This window comes from Lissotriton helveticus, chromosome 1_1 (assembly GCF_964261635.1).
Source record: "Lissotriton helveticus chromosome 1_1, aLisHel1.1, whole genome shotgun sequence".
NCBI classification, from domain to species: Eukaryota; Metazoa; Chordata; class Amphibia; order Caudata; family Salamandridae; genus Lissotriton; species Lissotriton helveticus.
The window spans coordinates 1,796,304,972-1,796,323,070 of record NC_136057.1 but is presented as its reverse complement, the minus strand read 5'-3'; the positions used below and the strand labels follow the sequence as shown (position 1 = coordinate 1,796,323,070).

Genomic DNA, 18,099 nt, shown 5'->3' with positions numbered 1-18,099 from the left:
TCGAAACTTAATTTCTGTAAGTTGGTGAGGATTGCGCACCGAAGGAAATCGGTTCCAACACGGAGCGCTGGAAACACAACCGAGCCCGGTGGCGGAAAAAAACTATCTGGGGATGGAGCCGATGCCCATGCGCAGTATCATCCAAAGGAGGAGTCACCTATCCCGTGACTTCCAAAGACTTTTCTACAACAAAACAAACTGCAAACATCCGGGCCCAACACTAGGTGGCCATCTATGCATAGTGTGTAATCTGCAGCTCATATGCCTCGAACATATATTTCCAATCTCCAGTTCCCCAACACTACCAGACATCGACACTGCAGACTCCGTCATAGGTTCCGCACTTTATTTATTACTATGTGTTTCGGCAGTATCTCCTGCCTTCCTCACACACTGAGCACCATTGCTCTCCATTGTTTGATGGGAGCAGTTGATCACATGATGCCATAGACATAGAAGGCATACTTCAAAGCCAAGAGGGTTATAGTGCGAACAATTGCTAATGAATCATTACAATTCCTCCTATTTTGCCTAAATGCAAACAAACTTTTTTTGTATTTGAACCTTTTGTTGATTTATTTTTTCTTTTTCGTTTCAAAATGATTGCTCATTTAAAAAAAAAAATCTTTACATTACTGACTTCAGTTGTCTTACAACAATTTGTTCCTATTTGTACCAATTGTTCTCAAACTTTTTAGTTCTCTAATGCTCAAAAATATATATCCAGCGTCCTCATGGGTACCGGGACTCTACAGCGACGGTGCGCGCCTGGGTACAAGGACACCCTGTGTATATTTAGTCTCACCAAGCAGCAAACTCTACGAAGCGCGTACTCCCTCCACGCCAAATTCTGATTTGGCATTTGAAATTTGGCATGGAGGGAGTGCACGCTTCATAGCGTTCGCTACTTGGTGAGACTGAATATAATATAATATTGTCTGCTTGTGTGGGATAATCCTATATTTAATAAATATATATATATATATATATATATATATATATATATATATATATATATATATATATATATATATACATACACACGTTATTATTTTTACCAACACAATTGGCCGGACCAACAGCCGAAGCCTTCCGTGATAATCCCCTAAAAGGATATTGAAAGAAATTTCAAAAAGCTGTTGCTCAAAGAAATTACAGAGTGCTAAACTATTCTGTCAAAAGATTACACAACGATATCCAAAAAATCTTCGATTAGCCAAACTCCATAAGAAAAAAGGCAATTTGCAGCTTCATCTATATTTGTGAGTGGAATCGTCTTGATCCAGAACAGTCTTGATGACTGGGATGTAGTATATCATTATATTTGGGATGTAACTTAAGGGTACTTCACTACATTTCTAATTTCCTCCTCTGTTTTCACAGGTCTCCCCGACGGCATTTGCAGGCCTCGGCCCCAGGATCAAAAGTTTGCATCTGGAGGGCAACAAGCTGCAGAACCTACCAGAAATGAGCAAATTCACCAGTCTTGAGGTCATCAATTTAAGTGACAACCCCTTCCAGTGTGAATGCGAGCTGCTGCCCCTCCGTAGGTGAGACCTCTGATCTGCCAGTAACCTATAACATCTTCACCAAATCTGCTGCATATCTACTTACAATCAACCATATTTTACCCAAAGGTCACCCATTATCTGCTTTGCCTTCAACCTAATTCTTACCCTCCCCTTTCTCTCTCTCCCCTACTCCAGGTGGATCGACAAACTGAACCTGAAAGTGGGAGCAACCTGTGGTTCCCCTCAGAAAGTGCGTGGCCGGAAGGTGAAAGACATTCCATTCAAGGGCTGTCCTGGTTGGGGCGTTGCTTCGCCGAAGAGCACTGTACAACCAATGGCTGCAACAAGGCCGAAGGCTGCAGGCGGAAAAATCAAAATGGAAGCAAAGTCTAGCAAGAAGAAACGGTCAGAGAAACCAAAGAGGCCAGTCAGGGTCAGGGGGACCAAGTAAACTGAAGGAGGAGGGGCAGGAAGAACAAGGTGGACAAAGAGGGGGCAATTGGGAACAGATCCAACTGGGTTGGACAGCCAAGTTACTAGAAAGCAAGATATTCTAAAGCAAATAGCAAGCTACATGTGCTGCAAGGTGGATATGGGAAGGCGAGAGGACGAAATAAGGGGCGATCGATAACCAAATAAGTGGTGGATTAAGGCCATTTAGAGGGAGGAGGTAGTCAGAGCAAAGTTGGATGACAGAAACGTAATAAAAGGGAGGGGAGGAAGACTAAAAGCATGTGAGAGGGTGGGCTAGTGTAAGTAAAGCAGGGAGAGTAATGGGCATATTAGTGCCAGTTGGTTAGGATTTTATTATAATGTAGGTGCTACAATGGAACCAGAGTTTTGGGGGTGGTTGTCTAAAGTCAGAGGAGTACGAGTCCTAGTGGAAAACTGGCTGGGAAACTATGGGGTGTTTTATAGTGTAGCAGAAGCTTCCCTCACTCTATGGGGTGTTTCAAATGTAGAGTAATCTTCATCCGCTCCTGGTTATTGCAATGCAAGTCAGTCTTAGATGCCTAAGAAAAACTGATGCTTTGGGAAATTTTGACAATCTGAGACATATGCAGTAAGGGAGGGCCATGAGGAGGTAGGCTATTTTACACTTGGCAGTTGTGGAAGTGAAGGAGGGGTAGTTAAAATCTGGGTTCGTGAGGAGACAGAGTGCAGGGTGACGCTAACTCAGGTGTCTGGTAAAGGAACCGGTTGTCTGGTAAAGGAACCGGTTAAAGAAAGAGGTAGTTTAGGGGCATTTTTAACTGGGGGTCAGATATCTGCCATGTTAATCTCTGCTCAGGTCCATTAGTCAATAAAGAGGCAACAGCTGGCAGAAGAGCAGCAGATATACAGGTTCCATTTCCAATGAGGACCACCTTCTTCCTTCCCTCCTTGTTGCCCCCCAAAAACCTCAAAATCCCACTTATGACTTCGGTTTTTTTCTAAAAAGCAATTCATGTTTGTTACACAATAAAACAATTACAGCTGTTTCATGGATAATTTGGCCTGGTTTTAACCCCTCCTTTACCATGGTAGCACACAGCTAAACAAAGAAGGCACAATTATAATAATTTTGTTTCTGTCGCCCAAAAACAAGAGGAAGGGGCGTCTTGATTTAAAATCTCCACATGGAAGGAAGGCTCCTGGATAGGTTGTTCTTGTCCTATATTGGGGTTATAAGGAACACTGTATTCAAGCCTACTCATGAGGCCATCTCCACACCTTCTGGCTTTCTAGATCAAAAGTAGAACTCTGTGGCTTTGGAAAACTGTAAAGTATTAAACAAAAAGTATGATCAACGAATGGTTCTTCCAAGGGCCTGTCTCAGTTGCACTTCTAATGGGAGCAGCTGTTGATCTACTTGCTGTTCCACATACAGGATAAGCAGTCTTTGGGTAGGTAAACAGTTTGCTTTCTAATGCACATGGTTAGAAGTCTGAGGATTTGGTATACGCTGCTCAAACCTGAAAGAAAAATTAAAAACGAAGAAAGGAACCAGTTCCCACAAAAAAAACGAAGGCGGTTGGGGTCTCAGCAGGACTAGAAGGAACCGAGGCATGAAAACAATTATATGTAAGAGAAAAAGGTGTAGTCAACAGAAGAGAAGGCCGGGTGAAAGTTCAAAACAGATTAGGGAAGGGCATGTGGTCTCAATTTAGGGTTCTTTAAGAAGCACCCTCTAATCCCAAAACTAGGTATTATAAAATGTATATAGAGCTTACTCCCTCTGTGTGGGGTGCTAAAAAGCTCAACTACGAGTGCATGCTACACCATGTAGGGTGTGTGGTTGAAGGAGTTGTGTTGTTTGATCTTATGTGCAAAGGGTTTGCATGCCACGTATGATGAACGCCGAGGTGTGGTCACTGCATTATGAGCTGCAGTATTTAAAAGTGTGATGGATATAGTAGTGTAAGAAAGCCGGTTTATAGATTTCAGTAAGCTGGCAGCTTTGATCAACTCTGTTGATCCCTTTGTGGCATTTGTTATGGTCACAGTCCACTAAGCTGGTTACCTCATAGTGTTGTCCATTCTCAGATTTTTGTTTACGATTAAGGTCATGAGCAGGCTTAGGTTGGAGGGAGAGAAGGCAGCATGTTGGGGTGAATTTTGTATATTCACCCTTCATACAATTATAAGCAAAAGATGCCAATAAGCAATCTTAGCATGTAGTTAGTTTGGACCCGCAGGGGTGGACTAAATTAGACACAGATTTCTTCAGTTATTCTATGCCTGTTCAGTTGGGGGTGTGCGGTTTGTTTGCTGTGGACTGGTATAGTACCGTGTGATAACCATGGTCAGTAGCAGTTCTGTCTTGAGTGAGTGTAAGAGGGCCAAGCAGCACAAGGAGATTATCATGCAGCCTGTTTCAACTACAACCAACTACAGTGGGGGTCAGGAGGGGTATGCACGTGTTTACATTAGTATGCCATACCCAGGCTACGCACAGGTCCACTTTTCAGAACTTACCTGGACATAGAAAGTTGTTTGTGTGTTTGCGAATGAGTAGTATGCTGGTCGGGCTGTTCCATATCTGTGGACGGTAGTTGAACCTGAAGTGATTGGTTTGGGTTTCATCCCAGGGTTATGGGTTGGTATAATTATCTTGGAAACCATCACATGGTAGGCTACCTTGGAGTTGCCAAAATCAAAGAAATGTGATGTTTGACCAGGAGGTTTGTTCTACTCCTTACTGTACCACTCTAACCCCGGTAACCAGAGCCAGCCACTAGGTGACAGGGTACAATTCACTGGGAATAGCACTGTGTCGGGGTGTTGGTTATGAGGTTTCTAATTCATTACTCTAGTTATCTCACCCCACTCCCACATGGAAAGAGACATTAATGCAATGTTTGTGGCCATATGGTGGAGACGGGTGACAACCACCAGTAAGTCCCAGCACACAGACGCAAAAATACAGATCCACACAGCTAACATAAAATACAAGAGAAGTAAACAGAGCTTACAAAGTAAGTATTTACTTTCTTCTATTGTAAGTGATTCTTAACATAAAAATATATACAACATTTTAACTCAACTGTATAATTTAGCAAACAGACTCTAGGAAAAAGTTGGTTCTCTGTTCTCTCTAAGCCAAGAGAAACAGCATTGTAAGTAGATCCTGCTTTTGTCTTCAGATTAGGAGTCTTCATGTCAGTCTACAAAGATTTGAGTAATATACAAACACAAAAACTACACAGCTCCTGGAGTCACTCAACTTGATTGTAAGTGTGGCACTGAACCGAAGGAAAGCAATCCCAGCTTGCAGCTTTTGTCAATGCTGATTGGTAACCCTTCCTTGCAGACACACACACCACACTTAAGTGGTGGTGGTGGGTTGGAAATTTGGGGGCTGTAGCAGACTTATAGCCAAAGCTTTTTAACCAAACACTAGTCTTGACAAAGAGAATACAACTGAAGTAAAAGAAGATGACTCTGCCCTTTCTTCAGGCCAGACCAGCAGCCTCATCACTCCTGGATTGAGGAACACTGGTCAATGCACTCAAGCGCACTCCTTTCCGACAACGGAGGTACAGGGTGAAAGTAGCCACTGGATTCAGCTAGCAGAAAGAGAATCAAACTCCAAGTCTCTGGTCTCGCCAGCAGGCTTTAAAATGTCAATAAACTCTGCCCTCTCTATCAGCTCTTTGTCATGATTCAGCTCAGGAGAAACCAAAAAAACAATACTCGAGGTAACTATGTAAACTACTCTCCATTCTCAAGGACATAAACCTAGCATCACCAGGTGCCTGGACAGACCGCCTGTCTGCCCTCTAAAGCTATGCAATGCCATGACATTCTCCACAAGCTTTCCTTGACCCACCCAAACATTTTACATACTTTGTACAGCTCATCCATCAGCTATTATCATGGGCCCTGCTCTGTAGTCATCGTCTAGTGAGTAGTGGGCACAGGAACCTTGAAGGGAGGCCCCAAGTAAATACTTTGCAGATCTCAGAAAGAGGAACATGTTTCTGAAAAAAATCACAGAAGCTGCCATGGTTCTGGTGTAGTAGTTAGACACGCCTTCAGAGAAGAAGCCCTTTATGTGCCACCAGATGAGCATCACCAGATTGTTTAAAGTCGGGTGGAGACCCTTAACATTTCCACCACAGCTGATGGGTGCAAGTGATGTCCTTGGTGGGATCAAAGCAAACAAAAAATAACAATTTAAACCATGCTGCTCTTATTGAGATTATGCACCGTTTGTACGTGCTAAAAGCTCTGGCAAAGAAAAGAAAGACAATCTTCTAGTTTATATAAAAATCTGAAATGTTATTGGAATGAACTGAAAAACAGTGCACAGCACAGCAGCAGACCCGAACCAGTTCTGGGGCACGGACGAGCAAGGTTAGGAACCATTTTTTGTTCTTTCAGTGAGCCTCACCAAGGCTATGGTTCTCCCGAGTGAGGGCAACCCGTCTTCAATTTAGCAATGAACAGCAGGAAGGTGTATAGAAGCTGTCTGTGAGAATTCTGCGCCTTGAAGAGGTCAGGTACTCATGTAACAACCTCTGAAGAGGTGTAGAGGGCAGTGAAAATGAATGCACAGCCAATGCATTTAAATTTCATACAGCTTTGTGGATCAGTGGAAGGGCACGAGACTTGTTTCTGTGCTGCTACCCAACAGTCAATGAGGGGATGGGGCACCTCCAAGAGTCTTCAAGAGTTGACAGCCGAACACGATTTGAATCAGAAGACATTTGATGAGATGACTCTTATCTTAGGTTCGAGTGGAATCTCTTATGCTACACGATAATAGGGTCAGAGAATGAAGTGGCGTGTTTTTTGCCGAGTATCCTCAATCGGCAGCAGTTGCTCCTTGCTATTGGGAGGCAAGTGCTGCCCTCAAACACCCCTCCTCCTGCAGCATATTCCTGCTGCCAAGTATATGTAATGTCACTACCTTTAGAAAAAAAAAACCCTAGAGGGAGTAAGTGGTGTAGCCTCAGTCCAGTAACTATGCCATGGACACATACGCTTAAGGCTAACACAGTACCACTTTCTGTTCTTGCTTACCATGTTCAGGGCTAAAGAGCAGAAGATCTCCAAGGGGAAGGGAAATTATCTCATGGACAACTAGGGACGAAGAAGGCCGATTAAGAAAGGATCAAACACAGCTTTGCCAAGCTCGGGAAGAAAATATTCCAGCAATATTAATAGGGGGAACCAGCAAGGAGTCAACACCAGCATTGGTTGCTGGAGACCCAGGACCTTCAAGACATGACTAGGCCCCATGTATCTTCAGAGAGGTGTGAAACCTGCAGCCAAGGTCCTCGTCTGAGCATCATTGATATTACCAGCAACTATACTCATGTCAAGCAAGGGAGATGTAATATACAGATGCTGTTCTGACAAGTTACCCTGTATCTGACTCCATGGTCTTACGACTGTGTGCAACCTAGGTGGACGCCTACAGCCTGTTCTCTTTGCCTTATGGTATTCCCACAGTGATTTCCAGAGATCCCTTGGTAAGCTGCCTCTGGAAGTATCTCCTCCCCTGGAGAAAATGTCAGGGGGAGCAGTTAAACATTTGCTGACAAAAGTGGAAGGGGCCGATGCTCCAGGTACTTGAAGGTTAGATTGCCTGTCTCGGAAATAACTTCATTTCCTGAAAGGGTAGTTCTTCTAAGCGTATACAAGGGATGGGAAGGACGTTTCATGTCAGGCACCCTGACGTTTGCCTAGCTCTATCACCCGCCCCACAGCCTCGCAGTGGTATCAGCCTGTCAGAAAAGAGTCCAAATTCACTACATGCAAAGTGAGCCACAGCACTTGTGAGCTCAGTTTGCCAGGTGCAGGCTTCAAAATTTAGTCACACTTGTTTCACGAGGCACGCCCAACAAATGCAAAGTAAGAGTCTGCAGCACAAGACATGCTCCAACAGAAAAAAATGTTAGATTAAAACAACATATGTGGTGGGGGGGAAACAGAAATCAAGCAATTGGTGACAATTTCTTACAACTCACAACAATAACGTCAATAGTTGTGCAGGGGAGAGCACTGAAAGAGGAAGGCACGCTGGCAGAGAAAAGAATGCACATTTTCTTGTCTGGCAAAAAGGTGGCATAAGTCCTACTATAGCTGGGGTGCTGCAGGATGCAAGAGAAATGCGACTACGTGGAACAAAATATGTGCAATTTATCAGAGATCGAAACGGTGATAGAGAGTTCCACCAAAGGCATCCATAATGTGTCTGGAAATGAGCAAAGGTGGTGCTCTCACCCCCTCCCCCCCGTCCCCAAACTCTGCCTGGCTATGTGTGGCCACTGTGACCAGCTGAACAATCCGGCTCAAAGGTGTCCTGCACAGGGCCCATCTTTTCTCTGAGACATGGATGTACATTGAGAATTAGCGTCTTATCCTTCACATAAGAGGGCATTTTATGGGCAGTGACACACCACAGGAGTTTCAGTTGTCCTCCTGCCAGCAGGAGGCATCAGCGCAGGTGCACTGGCCGTAGAATGGCACTGCTTATGTGCTAGTCCTCCTCTTTGATATCCTGTATTGAAAAAGAAGGTCGGTTAAGGTGACTGTTGATTGTCAGCAGAAGAATTGTTTCCAGTAGAAGAGCAACCAACTGCAGGAGACTGGTGGTCGGCAGTCAGAACTTGGGGGTCATCAGCGGTTATATGGAGCTTTGAGGAAGGAACTTCATGGTCAAGAGCTGACATTTCAGGGCCAAATGGAGACTGGTGGCCAAAAGATGGATTCTCAGCCGGACTCCTTTGAGTCTCTCGACTGCCTGCAGAAGCCTTGGTAATTGTGTCAGTTGTGGAACTATTAGTCTCTGGGGCCTTGGCATCAGCTTCGTTGGCCTTATGATCAGCACCATCAAAAGCAGGAACCTGGGAATCACCAGCACAATCCTGAGGTTCCAACATTTCTGAGGAGCTTTGCCACTGATCTTTCTCACCAACAGCTACAATGAAGAGAGTAAGAGTTAGGCAGCAGAAATGCACAACCTTAAATATCGCAAAGGTCACAAGTGAGAAGACACTTGATAGTTAACATCACTGCACAATCGACGCGATGGCAAGGTTTCTACAGATATAGGTTACTTACCTGTAACAAGTTTGCAGCTTAAAGCCATTGTAGGCTATACACAGATCTTTGCTCATATTATTATAAAGAATCTTGTTTACTATGCTTCCTTTTTACAGACGAGACAGGAGGGTTGGCTAGCAATATAGATCTTGCATTGTTACAGCTAATGTACTTCCTTTAATGTATGGGAAACTATTCAAGACACCTTCCAATTATGTCCACTACCGAGGGCATAAAGCTGGCAGAAAAGCAATCATATTTTCTATTATTGACAGCCCCCCTCCCAACCCCCCCTCGAATATCTGCACAGAATTGTAAGAGAATGTTCATGCAGAGAGCAAGGTCAACACATTGCTGTATAGAACAGTGACGCTTTGTCTATGAAATGCAATGTTGTGGCTTTCTTGGTTGAAGAACGAGCCTGTTTATAGCAAATGGCCGGAAAACCATAACTATCTGCTTTAGGTACGCAACATGGGATTTCTGTTATCGTAATTTTTTCTGAATGATAAACATTTTAAAAAATCCTAGTTTCACTCAACATAACTGTAGGAAGCTGGCTCTCTCTAGTGTACTAAAAATAAGTACACTGTGCAGAGTACAGTGGGTCCCCAAGTGGTTTACGGAGGCTTAAGTGGGTCATACTAATGCTCTGTTTTCTAGCAGTATGGGTGAGCAGTTAGGCTTATCAGAGGGTAGTGCTAAGAATTTGTTGTACTCACAGAAGCAATAAATGAGACACACTTAAGAATAAATCCAAGACTAACTTAGAAAAAAACCACTTCTTTTTTATATAGGTTTCAAAACCAAGAACTTTGTTAAAAGGTAAGTACTGTTTTCAATAACAATTCGTACTGGTAAGTAAAACTTTAATATTTGTGTGCCTTTACGCACAATGCAATCGTATGGAAAGAAAAGTCAGAGATGCATAAAGGTAGGTACCGTTGGTTTCAGGGGTTCACAGTCAGTGTTCGGAGTTGTAGTGGGCCAAGGTCCAAAGTACTACCAGCAGTTCTTCAGGAACTTCCTGGGTTCTGCTGGGAGCAAGCAGCTGGTGAAGTTAGTAGCTTGTGCACTAAGGAGAAGGGGCGCCACCCAAAAACAGGCTCCACACTGGGACAAGTCCGAGAGCTCCTAAATAGAGGCCTGGTTTGCAAGGTGTCTTGGAGCAAGGGGGGGGGCATAGCCAGTTCGTCGGGTGCAGATTGGGTAGGTCGGCTGGGCGCAGAGAGATGCTCCTCGTGGCCAGTGACAAACCGCTAGAAAGGGGAAAATCAATGCACCTGGGCCACTAATGGAGTTGGTCTCAGTGATACAGAAGTCCCTTCACGGATGCTTGATCCAGGTATAGTGGGAATCCAGACTCGATTCACTGTTTGTGTCTGGTACTCTGGGGGTTGGTACTGCACGGCTCTGGTTGGTCCTGGTGTCTTCACACTTGGTGGGGAGGTGTAGGAAGCTGGCACTGTATATACTTTACCTATATGAGTTATAGTGTGCACAGATTCCAGTAGAACCCCAACGGTAGGCAGAGGTTAAAGTAGATAGCACCTAACTCTCTATTTGTGGTAGTGTGGGCGAGCAGTAAGGCTTTATCAGAGGGTAGTGTTAAGCATTTGTTGTACACACTCAATCAGCAAATGATGTCACACACTCAAAGACTGAATTCAGACCAATTTTGTTTGTATAAAAATATTACGTTATTTTATTTATAGAACCAAGCCAAGCCTGGAACAGGTAAGTGAAATAAATGCTTTGCAAAATCTTATGCAGTGTTTTACAATTGAATGCTACTTCAAATGCAATTGATTGAAATACAAGTAAGTTAAAATGTTGAAATTACTTTTCAGATTACTTTTTAAGTTACTTTTTCTACTCAGTGTGATATGTCTAGATATCACACTGGGACATTTCCTAGAGTAAAGGTAAGTAAAATCAGTTTTGCACAGTTGTACTTTTTCAGGTTTTCATACAAATCAACTCCACACTTAGAACAATTTTCAAGGGAAAACAGTCAATGTATTCCTATGGAGAGAAATTAAGTTATTGTTTAACAGGTAAGTACCCGGTCTTCGGGGTTGAGTTTCTGGGGTTATAACAAGGGTTCCCCCAGGGTCAAGGATGCACTCTCAAAGCACCCTCAGCGGCACTAGGGCAGCTAGGTGCAGAATACGGAGGCCCAATATTATCCAATGGGGGATAGGGGGCAGCCGGATGGTGGCTGCTCAAGAGCCGGCCACAGGGTTGTGGGAGCAAAGCTCCTCGTGTTAGGCTCAGAGCAAAGGGGGATCCGAGTTAGCACCCAAAGTACACCCGCAGCGGTGCAGGGGTGGCTGGGTGCAGGGTGCGGTTTTAGCATTGAGTGCCCTGTTGGTTTCAATGGGGTTTATCCGGCTTTGAGTAAGACTACAGGCTCGGGGACAAAGATCTTCTAGAGGTGACCACCAGTTGGAGAGGTAATTTGGGATGCCTAGGGATGCTGGGACACAGTCGGTTGGGCCACCCACGGCCGTGGGACTTCGTGTGCAGGGGTGTCTTTAGGCATTGGGTTTTCTTACCAGCTCCAGTCGCGGGATCCTCCAGAAAGAGGCTGCAGGCTTCACTGGGAGATTGGAGGCAGGTTAGAGATCACCAGATCTCAGGTCAGGATCACCGGGAGACCTCCTGGTGGCATTGGGCCACTCGAACTCGGGCCGTGGCCATGGTGTGCAGAGTGGTGCAGACTCACGGATTTGGGCTGGAGCCAGAGTTTGTGGGTGGACAAATCCGGTGCTCTTAAATCTTGTCTTGACTTTTCTGATGTGCGCTCCCTTTGAACCCCTTCATAACTGTCCCTTACGTCTTCTCACTCTAAAGACGGCTTTCCTGGTTGCTATCACCTCTGCCAGAAGAGTGAGTGAGCTCCAGGCCCTTTCTTCCAAACCTCACTTCCTTTCTGTTCATCCAGACAAGGTGGGCAGACCACCACTTTACCCACCTTCTTTTCGCCTCCGCATCCTTCAAGTGAAGAGGAGAGGCTCCACCGTCTGGACCCAAAACGTGCGCTCGCATTCTATCTGCAGCGTACACAGCAGTTCCAGGTGGATGATCAGCTTTTTGTTGGTTACGTGGGCGCCACAAAATGTCGGGCTGTGCGCAAACGGACCATCTCCCGGTGGGTTGTTCTGTGCATCAAAGCATGTTACTCCTTGGCCAAGAAGGAGCCTCCTGTGGGGCTGCATGCCCATTCGATCAGGGTGACTGCAGCTACTACAGCCTTGGGATGCGGCGTTCCCTTGCAGGACATTTGTCAGGCAGCTACGTGGGCCTCGCTGCACACGTTTACTAAACACTACTGCCTTGAAAGTCAGGTCCGGAGAGACGGCTTCTTTGGCCGTTCTGTGCTCCGTGACTTTTTGGTATAATCTTGTTCGCAGACCCACCACCGTGGCTGGCATTGCTGGGGTATCTATTCTAAGGTAAGGAATCTATCACTAACGTGTCTCTTTCAGGTGAACAAGTTACTACTTGTGTAATGATATATCTGTAAGAGACATTAGTTAGTGATAGATTCCTTACCGTCCCACCCATCCTCCCTGATCTGTGAACGGATTACTAGGGTTAAGGTCATCCCCTTTTGGGGCTCTAGTTTTATGCGCCAATGGTCAGTGTCTTGCATGGCTCTGCATTTCAGCACGGAAAGTCGTGTACCGATCTGACGGCAGCACGCATGGGTGGCGCCTAAGTAGTCTCCGTGACGTCATCTCTGCGCTTACGACGCCAGTGACGGACGCGGAGCCGCACGACGCCACCTACCGACGTGCAGGGGTACTGCTAACCAAAAACTTTCTGGATCCAGTCTGACGCCTGGGGAATATTCTAAGGTAAGGAATCTATCACTAACGGGTCTCTTTCAGATACTAGATTTAGGGGTGTTACAGGCAAGTAAAGGTTGGGACCAATGGGTCCCTTCCTTGGGGTGGGTACACCACCTATTATGCCATCCTCTAGTGGATGGGGGGGCATATGCCTTGCTCTGGTTGGGTGGGTCCCCCCATCTGCAAGATGGTGGGGACTGAGAGTTGTGCTTCACCTCACCTCCTCCACCTGAGTGGGGTTGGCAAAGGTGGGCACACCTCCCTTCTTCACTTGGTTTTCCCGCTGATTCTCCTGCCCAAAGTTGGGGTCAGAACAGGTGGGGGCCAGTTGCTGAAAGCAGTAAAAGGTCTGGGGAAGCTCATAAAGGCGGCACGCCTTTGAAGCTTCCCCTTCATGGACCCTGCCCATCCTGGGGGAGGAGACTTGGCACCTCGTCCCAGGATGTGCATTGTTTCAGACCCCCGAGAGCAGCAGGCTATCGACCCAGGGGTCCAGAAACATGTCTGGTGGTGGCAGCTTGTGAGCAGCCACTCAGCCTGGACACTAGTGTTAGGAGTTATTCAGGGTGCATCTCTAAGATGTCGTCTGTGAGCATTTTTCATTAAATCCCACACTGGCATCAGTGAGGGTTTAATGGCTGAGAAGTTTGACACCAAACTTTCCTAGTTTTCAGTAAAGCCATTATGGTACTCTGGAGTTCGTAATGACAAACTCCCAGCACCATAAACTCGTAATGGCATTACTGCACTTTCAATGTCTAGCAATGAGCTTGACACTGTAGGGGTACAGGGCTCATGCACCTGCACCCTCACCACTGGTATAGTGCACCCAGCTAGAGGGGTGGCTGATCTATGCCAGGGCAGTGGGTTGTAGGATTTGTGCCATGTCGACTCTTCACTTTGTTCTGCACCACAACACGCAGCCTGCAAAGGCAGTGTGTGTGTAAAGGTACAGGGCCTCTACGGGTGGAACAATAAGTGCTGCAGCCCTTAGAGGCCATCCCTGGCCACAGCGCCCTCGGTACCTGTGGTACCATTTACAAGGGGCTGACCTGTGGCCAGAGACTGCCAATTGGGTTTTCTCTTCAATACAGTTTTAGGGAAAGAACATTGGCCCTGGATACCTGTTTGGCAGGAGCCCAGGGCACACTCAGTTATAGTACATCAGCAGTTTAGCAAAAAGTGGGGGCACCATGCAAAAAGAGGGCACTTTCTTACAGAAGACAGCTCTGATCTTCTAGAGCACGAGTACCTTCTCCTGGTCGTCTGCAGCACTGGTCGGGCTGAGGTTCTGCAAGGCGATGGACCGGCTCTGCTTGTCGGTGGCTGCAGACAGCAGGGGAGTAACTCCTTTACTCCAAGGGAGACTGTAGGGGATTTCCGAATTGCTGGCACGCTACCCAAGGCTTTGGTAGTTCTCCTGTTCATAGGATGAGTGACTGTCACAAGTGTAAAAAGGCTGGGCGGGGCTTTGCGCCAAAAGTCCACAGATCTGCTGCAGTTCTCGCCAGGCATTGACTCGTCATCGTCCTCTTGATCCTTCGAATCGGAGTTCTTCGGTTTAGGGGTGCCATCTAAGTTCTCAATTTAGGGGCGTTTAAGGGTAGTGACAGGTAGTAGCCAATGGGCTACCTATCTTTAGGGTGTAGGCACCCTCTATGTGACCATTTCCTGTGGGAAGTGGGCATAACCCTGACCCTAGAATGCTAATTCCATCCAAAACAAGATGGAGGGATCTGAAAAGTGAGGCCCACATCAGCTGGCCCTCCGTAGAGGTGGTGCTGGCTGAATGTGGGCACACCTCCTAATCTTACTAATTTCCCCATCTGACTGCCAAAAGTGGGAGCAGGACAGGTGGGGGGATTGGGATGGGGGAGGGTGTTGTTTGGGGGTTGGGAGTCATCTCCGCTACATGGCGAGGCCAGAGTCGCATAACAAAAGCAGCAGGGCCTTTACAGCTTCCTACCCTGAAATGCACATCATGCGTGGAGGAGGTGTGAACACCCCCACACAGAACAGGCTTTCTTCCTGGCCTCGGAGAGCAAAGACCAGTAAAGTCAACACACTACTAGGTTTTCAGGGGGTACCTCAAGGGTGCATTGCTGAATAAAGCCACCACTGGCCTCAGTGTGGATTTATAAAAACGGGGTGTTTAGTATCAAACATGTTGGGGTACAGTGAAGCCATAATGAAGCTGGGGAACTCTTATTCACGAGTGTCCAGCCCATTTACTCCACATGGCTTCCCTGTGCACTAGTAATACTGAAGGATCGGCTTGGATATCAAAGGGACACATCCACTCAGGCAGATAAGCCCACACATGGGGTATAAGGCACCTTGCCTTAGGGCTGTGAAGCCTGTCGTAGGGGTACCTTACCTATACCACATGTAGTGTTTTGACTGCATTGGCACAAAGGGGTATGTGGAAAAAAATTTCAAGTAAGAATTTACCTGAAACCTATGAGCACAGCTATAGTGTTTAACATTCCTTTTACACAATGTACACCAATACTCATATGTTTTCCAATACTCTATTTCATCAATAGTTTTTGTTCAACAAATATATACAAACACAACTCTTTTTTTTAATTACCATACAGATTCTTGTGCATTTCAATAATATTTATAACATATATAACAATCCAGTAATTCTTGTTTTGCGGGTTCCAATTTTCGATGCCCAATGCATTTCAAGGGTGAATGTATTCAACATAAAAAATAAACATAAAAATGAAAGTAAAAACCAAAACTGACATCGAGAAGCATTTTCACAATTATAATGTCATTTATAACACAACCTTAAATCCCCTGCCGCCAATCTGTGCCTTATCACACTTCGTCATTTGCGAATAATGCTGCTCATAATGTTAGTAAAGTAATGGGAACCAATACACTCCGAGAAATCTATACCACCACCTTCACCTTGTGCAACACCCGGTCGAACCAGAATTGTTTTTAAACAAAGACATTCGACTGCCTCCTACTGAGCACCCCATCTTTGTATGCCAGCACCGAAACTGAAACCAAGTTCAGATGAAGCCCTCCTCTACCACCAGTGATGACAATATGTTCACTTGTTCGCCCATACTGCACAACGCCCATTTTATCATTATGTTACTCACAGTGAGTGGACTAAACAATCCCGTTCTTCTGAGTTCATTAACTGTCGGATGATCCTGCATGTTACAAAATACCATTGTGGTCTCTGCATATTCATCTGAACAACCAGTCAACATCAGTGAAAGCAACATACTTTTACTGGTAGATTCAATTGTTTGTAAACCACTGTGGCCTGCAATACTTGGATGAATGTACCCATCTGAAACATCGCAGTCTCATTAACCACCAAACCTACAAACCCCAGTGCTCCAAGGTTCACTCTAGATTATACCCCCACTTACCTATCTTCACAACACCTTTCCTTATCTGTATGCCCTACATGGCACTGTCCGGTTTTCAATCTCCGTCCCCTGATGTACACCTTAAATGCTGCAAGACACGGCGTCTTCTGCAATAGATACCGACGGCGGATGACTCGATAAAATTCGGTTCGACCGCTGTGGTGCGTACCATCTTGGAATGTATGAGTCCCTAACTTTTGTGATACATACAGACCAACCAAAAGAGTACCTGCCACATGAGCCATCTCTGTGCAAGTGTTAGATGTACCCCAAGCCTATTGTAAATCAGCCCACTTCTCCATTGACCCAATTGCAACACTAGGATATTGCGCAAAAACTGTTTGTTTTGCGGTGGTGGTGGTGAAATCAATATAGGACCAACTGCTTAGATCAACTACTACGACCATAAGGCAAGCCAATGTCACTACCAGACATGGACCACCCAAGTGGCCTTCATTTTAGTACATTGCAAGAATATGATTTTTTTTTTTTTTTTTACACATTTGTCATGTTTGATAACATTATTGGGGTGGGAGCCTTCGTTGGGTCTTCACACCTCCCCCAGGGCAGTAAGAGCCATAGGTAGCAGGGGAGCTTCAAAGGCCTTGCCCCCTTTGCAACGTGACCCTCTCCAGTCCAGGGGAACTCACAGGAGGACTCGACCCCTGAGATTCTCGGGCACGTAGGGGCATTGTTGGTCCACTTCTCCTCGGGCTGTGGGTCTACGGTGCAGTGATGTCCTTTGGCATCGTGTTTGGTGCTGGAGTCACTCGTAGTTAGATTGGCCCTGCAAAATAGAGGCTGCAGGCGGCGACTGTAAGTCCAGTCAGGGCAGACTCAAGGATGGCTCCGCTCCAGTGGCTCTCAGGTCCCCGTGGGCATTGTCACCTCCCTCTGACTCGGGCAATGGGGCGAGAGTGCAGAGGCACTTTGAGGTGTCAGATGACACTGTCGGGGACTCACTCTTTGTCTTTGGTTCTGCAGTAGGGGGCAAACAGGACAGCTGGGCCACTCTCTGTGTGGGTCTCACTGTCCCTGAAGTCCTTCGAGGTACAGGTTGGTTTTCCTCAGCGTTGGAATCTGGACTGGACACAGCAAGCCTTGCCAGCTACAAGGGGTCCGTTATCCCAGATATTGGTACTGCATAGCTCTGGTTGGTTCTGGCTTCCCGCACTTGGAGGGAGGACGGATCTGACCTGTAGGAGCACAGTGGGCGGCTGCAGCGCCAGTAGTCCGGTTAGGCGGCAGGACGGTAAACCGGACCTTGCTTCTTTTGTTGCTTGCGGCTGCAAGGGAGTAGCTGCTCCACTCCAAGGGAGTTTTTCTGGCTAATGCTAGAGCACTGACAGCCCTCCAGATTTCTTGGAGTCTGCACAGCGGAAGGACGAGTCAATTGCTCCATGAGGGTCAGGTTCAGCAGGCAGGCTAGCAGGGTTGACACCAAGTTAGTCGCGCTCCTCTCTTCTCGAGTCAGCAATCTTCTTGGTCCACTCCTTATTTGTGTCTGTCGAAATCTGAAGTCCTGGTATCAGGGGGTCCCCTAAATACTCAATTTAGGGGCATTAGGGGGAGTGAGGGGTAGTAGCCACTACTTACCCCTGGGGTAACTACACCCCCTAGATGATTACTTCCTTTGGAGAGGGAGCATCCCCCTGTCCCAGAATTCCTGGATGGTGGCATTCCTAACCGTGTTCACTTCACGCTGGTCCCCCTAGAGGTGTGTCCAGCCTGGCAGTGCCAGTGCTACACGCCTTCTGCATAGCACATTTTCTCACCTTTCCTGGTGCCAGGTGG

General features: G+C 46.3%; 2 protein-coding genes across 4 annotated transcripts in view; one reads left to right on the top strand and one right to left on the bottom strand.

The window, feature by feature from the left end:
• Positions 1–3,002, top strand: part of CHADL (chondroadherin like) — a 47,626-nt gene extending 44,624 nt beyond the window's left edge. Inside the window, exons 4-5 of the mRNA XM_078659197.1 lie at positions 1,384–1,550; positions 1,707–3,002. Of these exons, the coding sequence (XP_078515323.1) occupies positions 1,384–1,550; positions 1,707–1,962 (423 nt within the window). The 3' untranslated portion in view covers positions 1,963–3,002. The remainder of the gene's footprint in view (positions 1–1,383; positions 1,551–1,706) is intronic.
• A 1,960-nt stretch (positions 3,003–4,962) lies between these two features.
• LOC144752901 (lethal(3)malignant brain tumor-like protein 2) overlaps positions 4,963–18,099 on the bottom strand; it is a 376,713-nt gene continuing 363,576 nt past the window's right edge. For all 3 annotated transcript variants that reach the window (XM_078640731.1, XM_078640741.1, XM_078640737.1), the window contains one exon: positions 4,963–8,922. In XM_078640731.1, the coding sequence (XP_078496857.1) occupies positions 8,525–8,922 (398 nt within the window). In that variant the 3' untranslated portion in view covers positions 4,963–8,524. The remainder of the gene's footprint in view (positions 8,923–18,099) is intronic.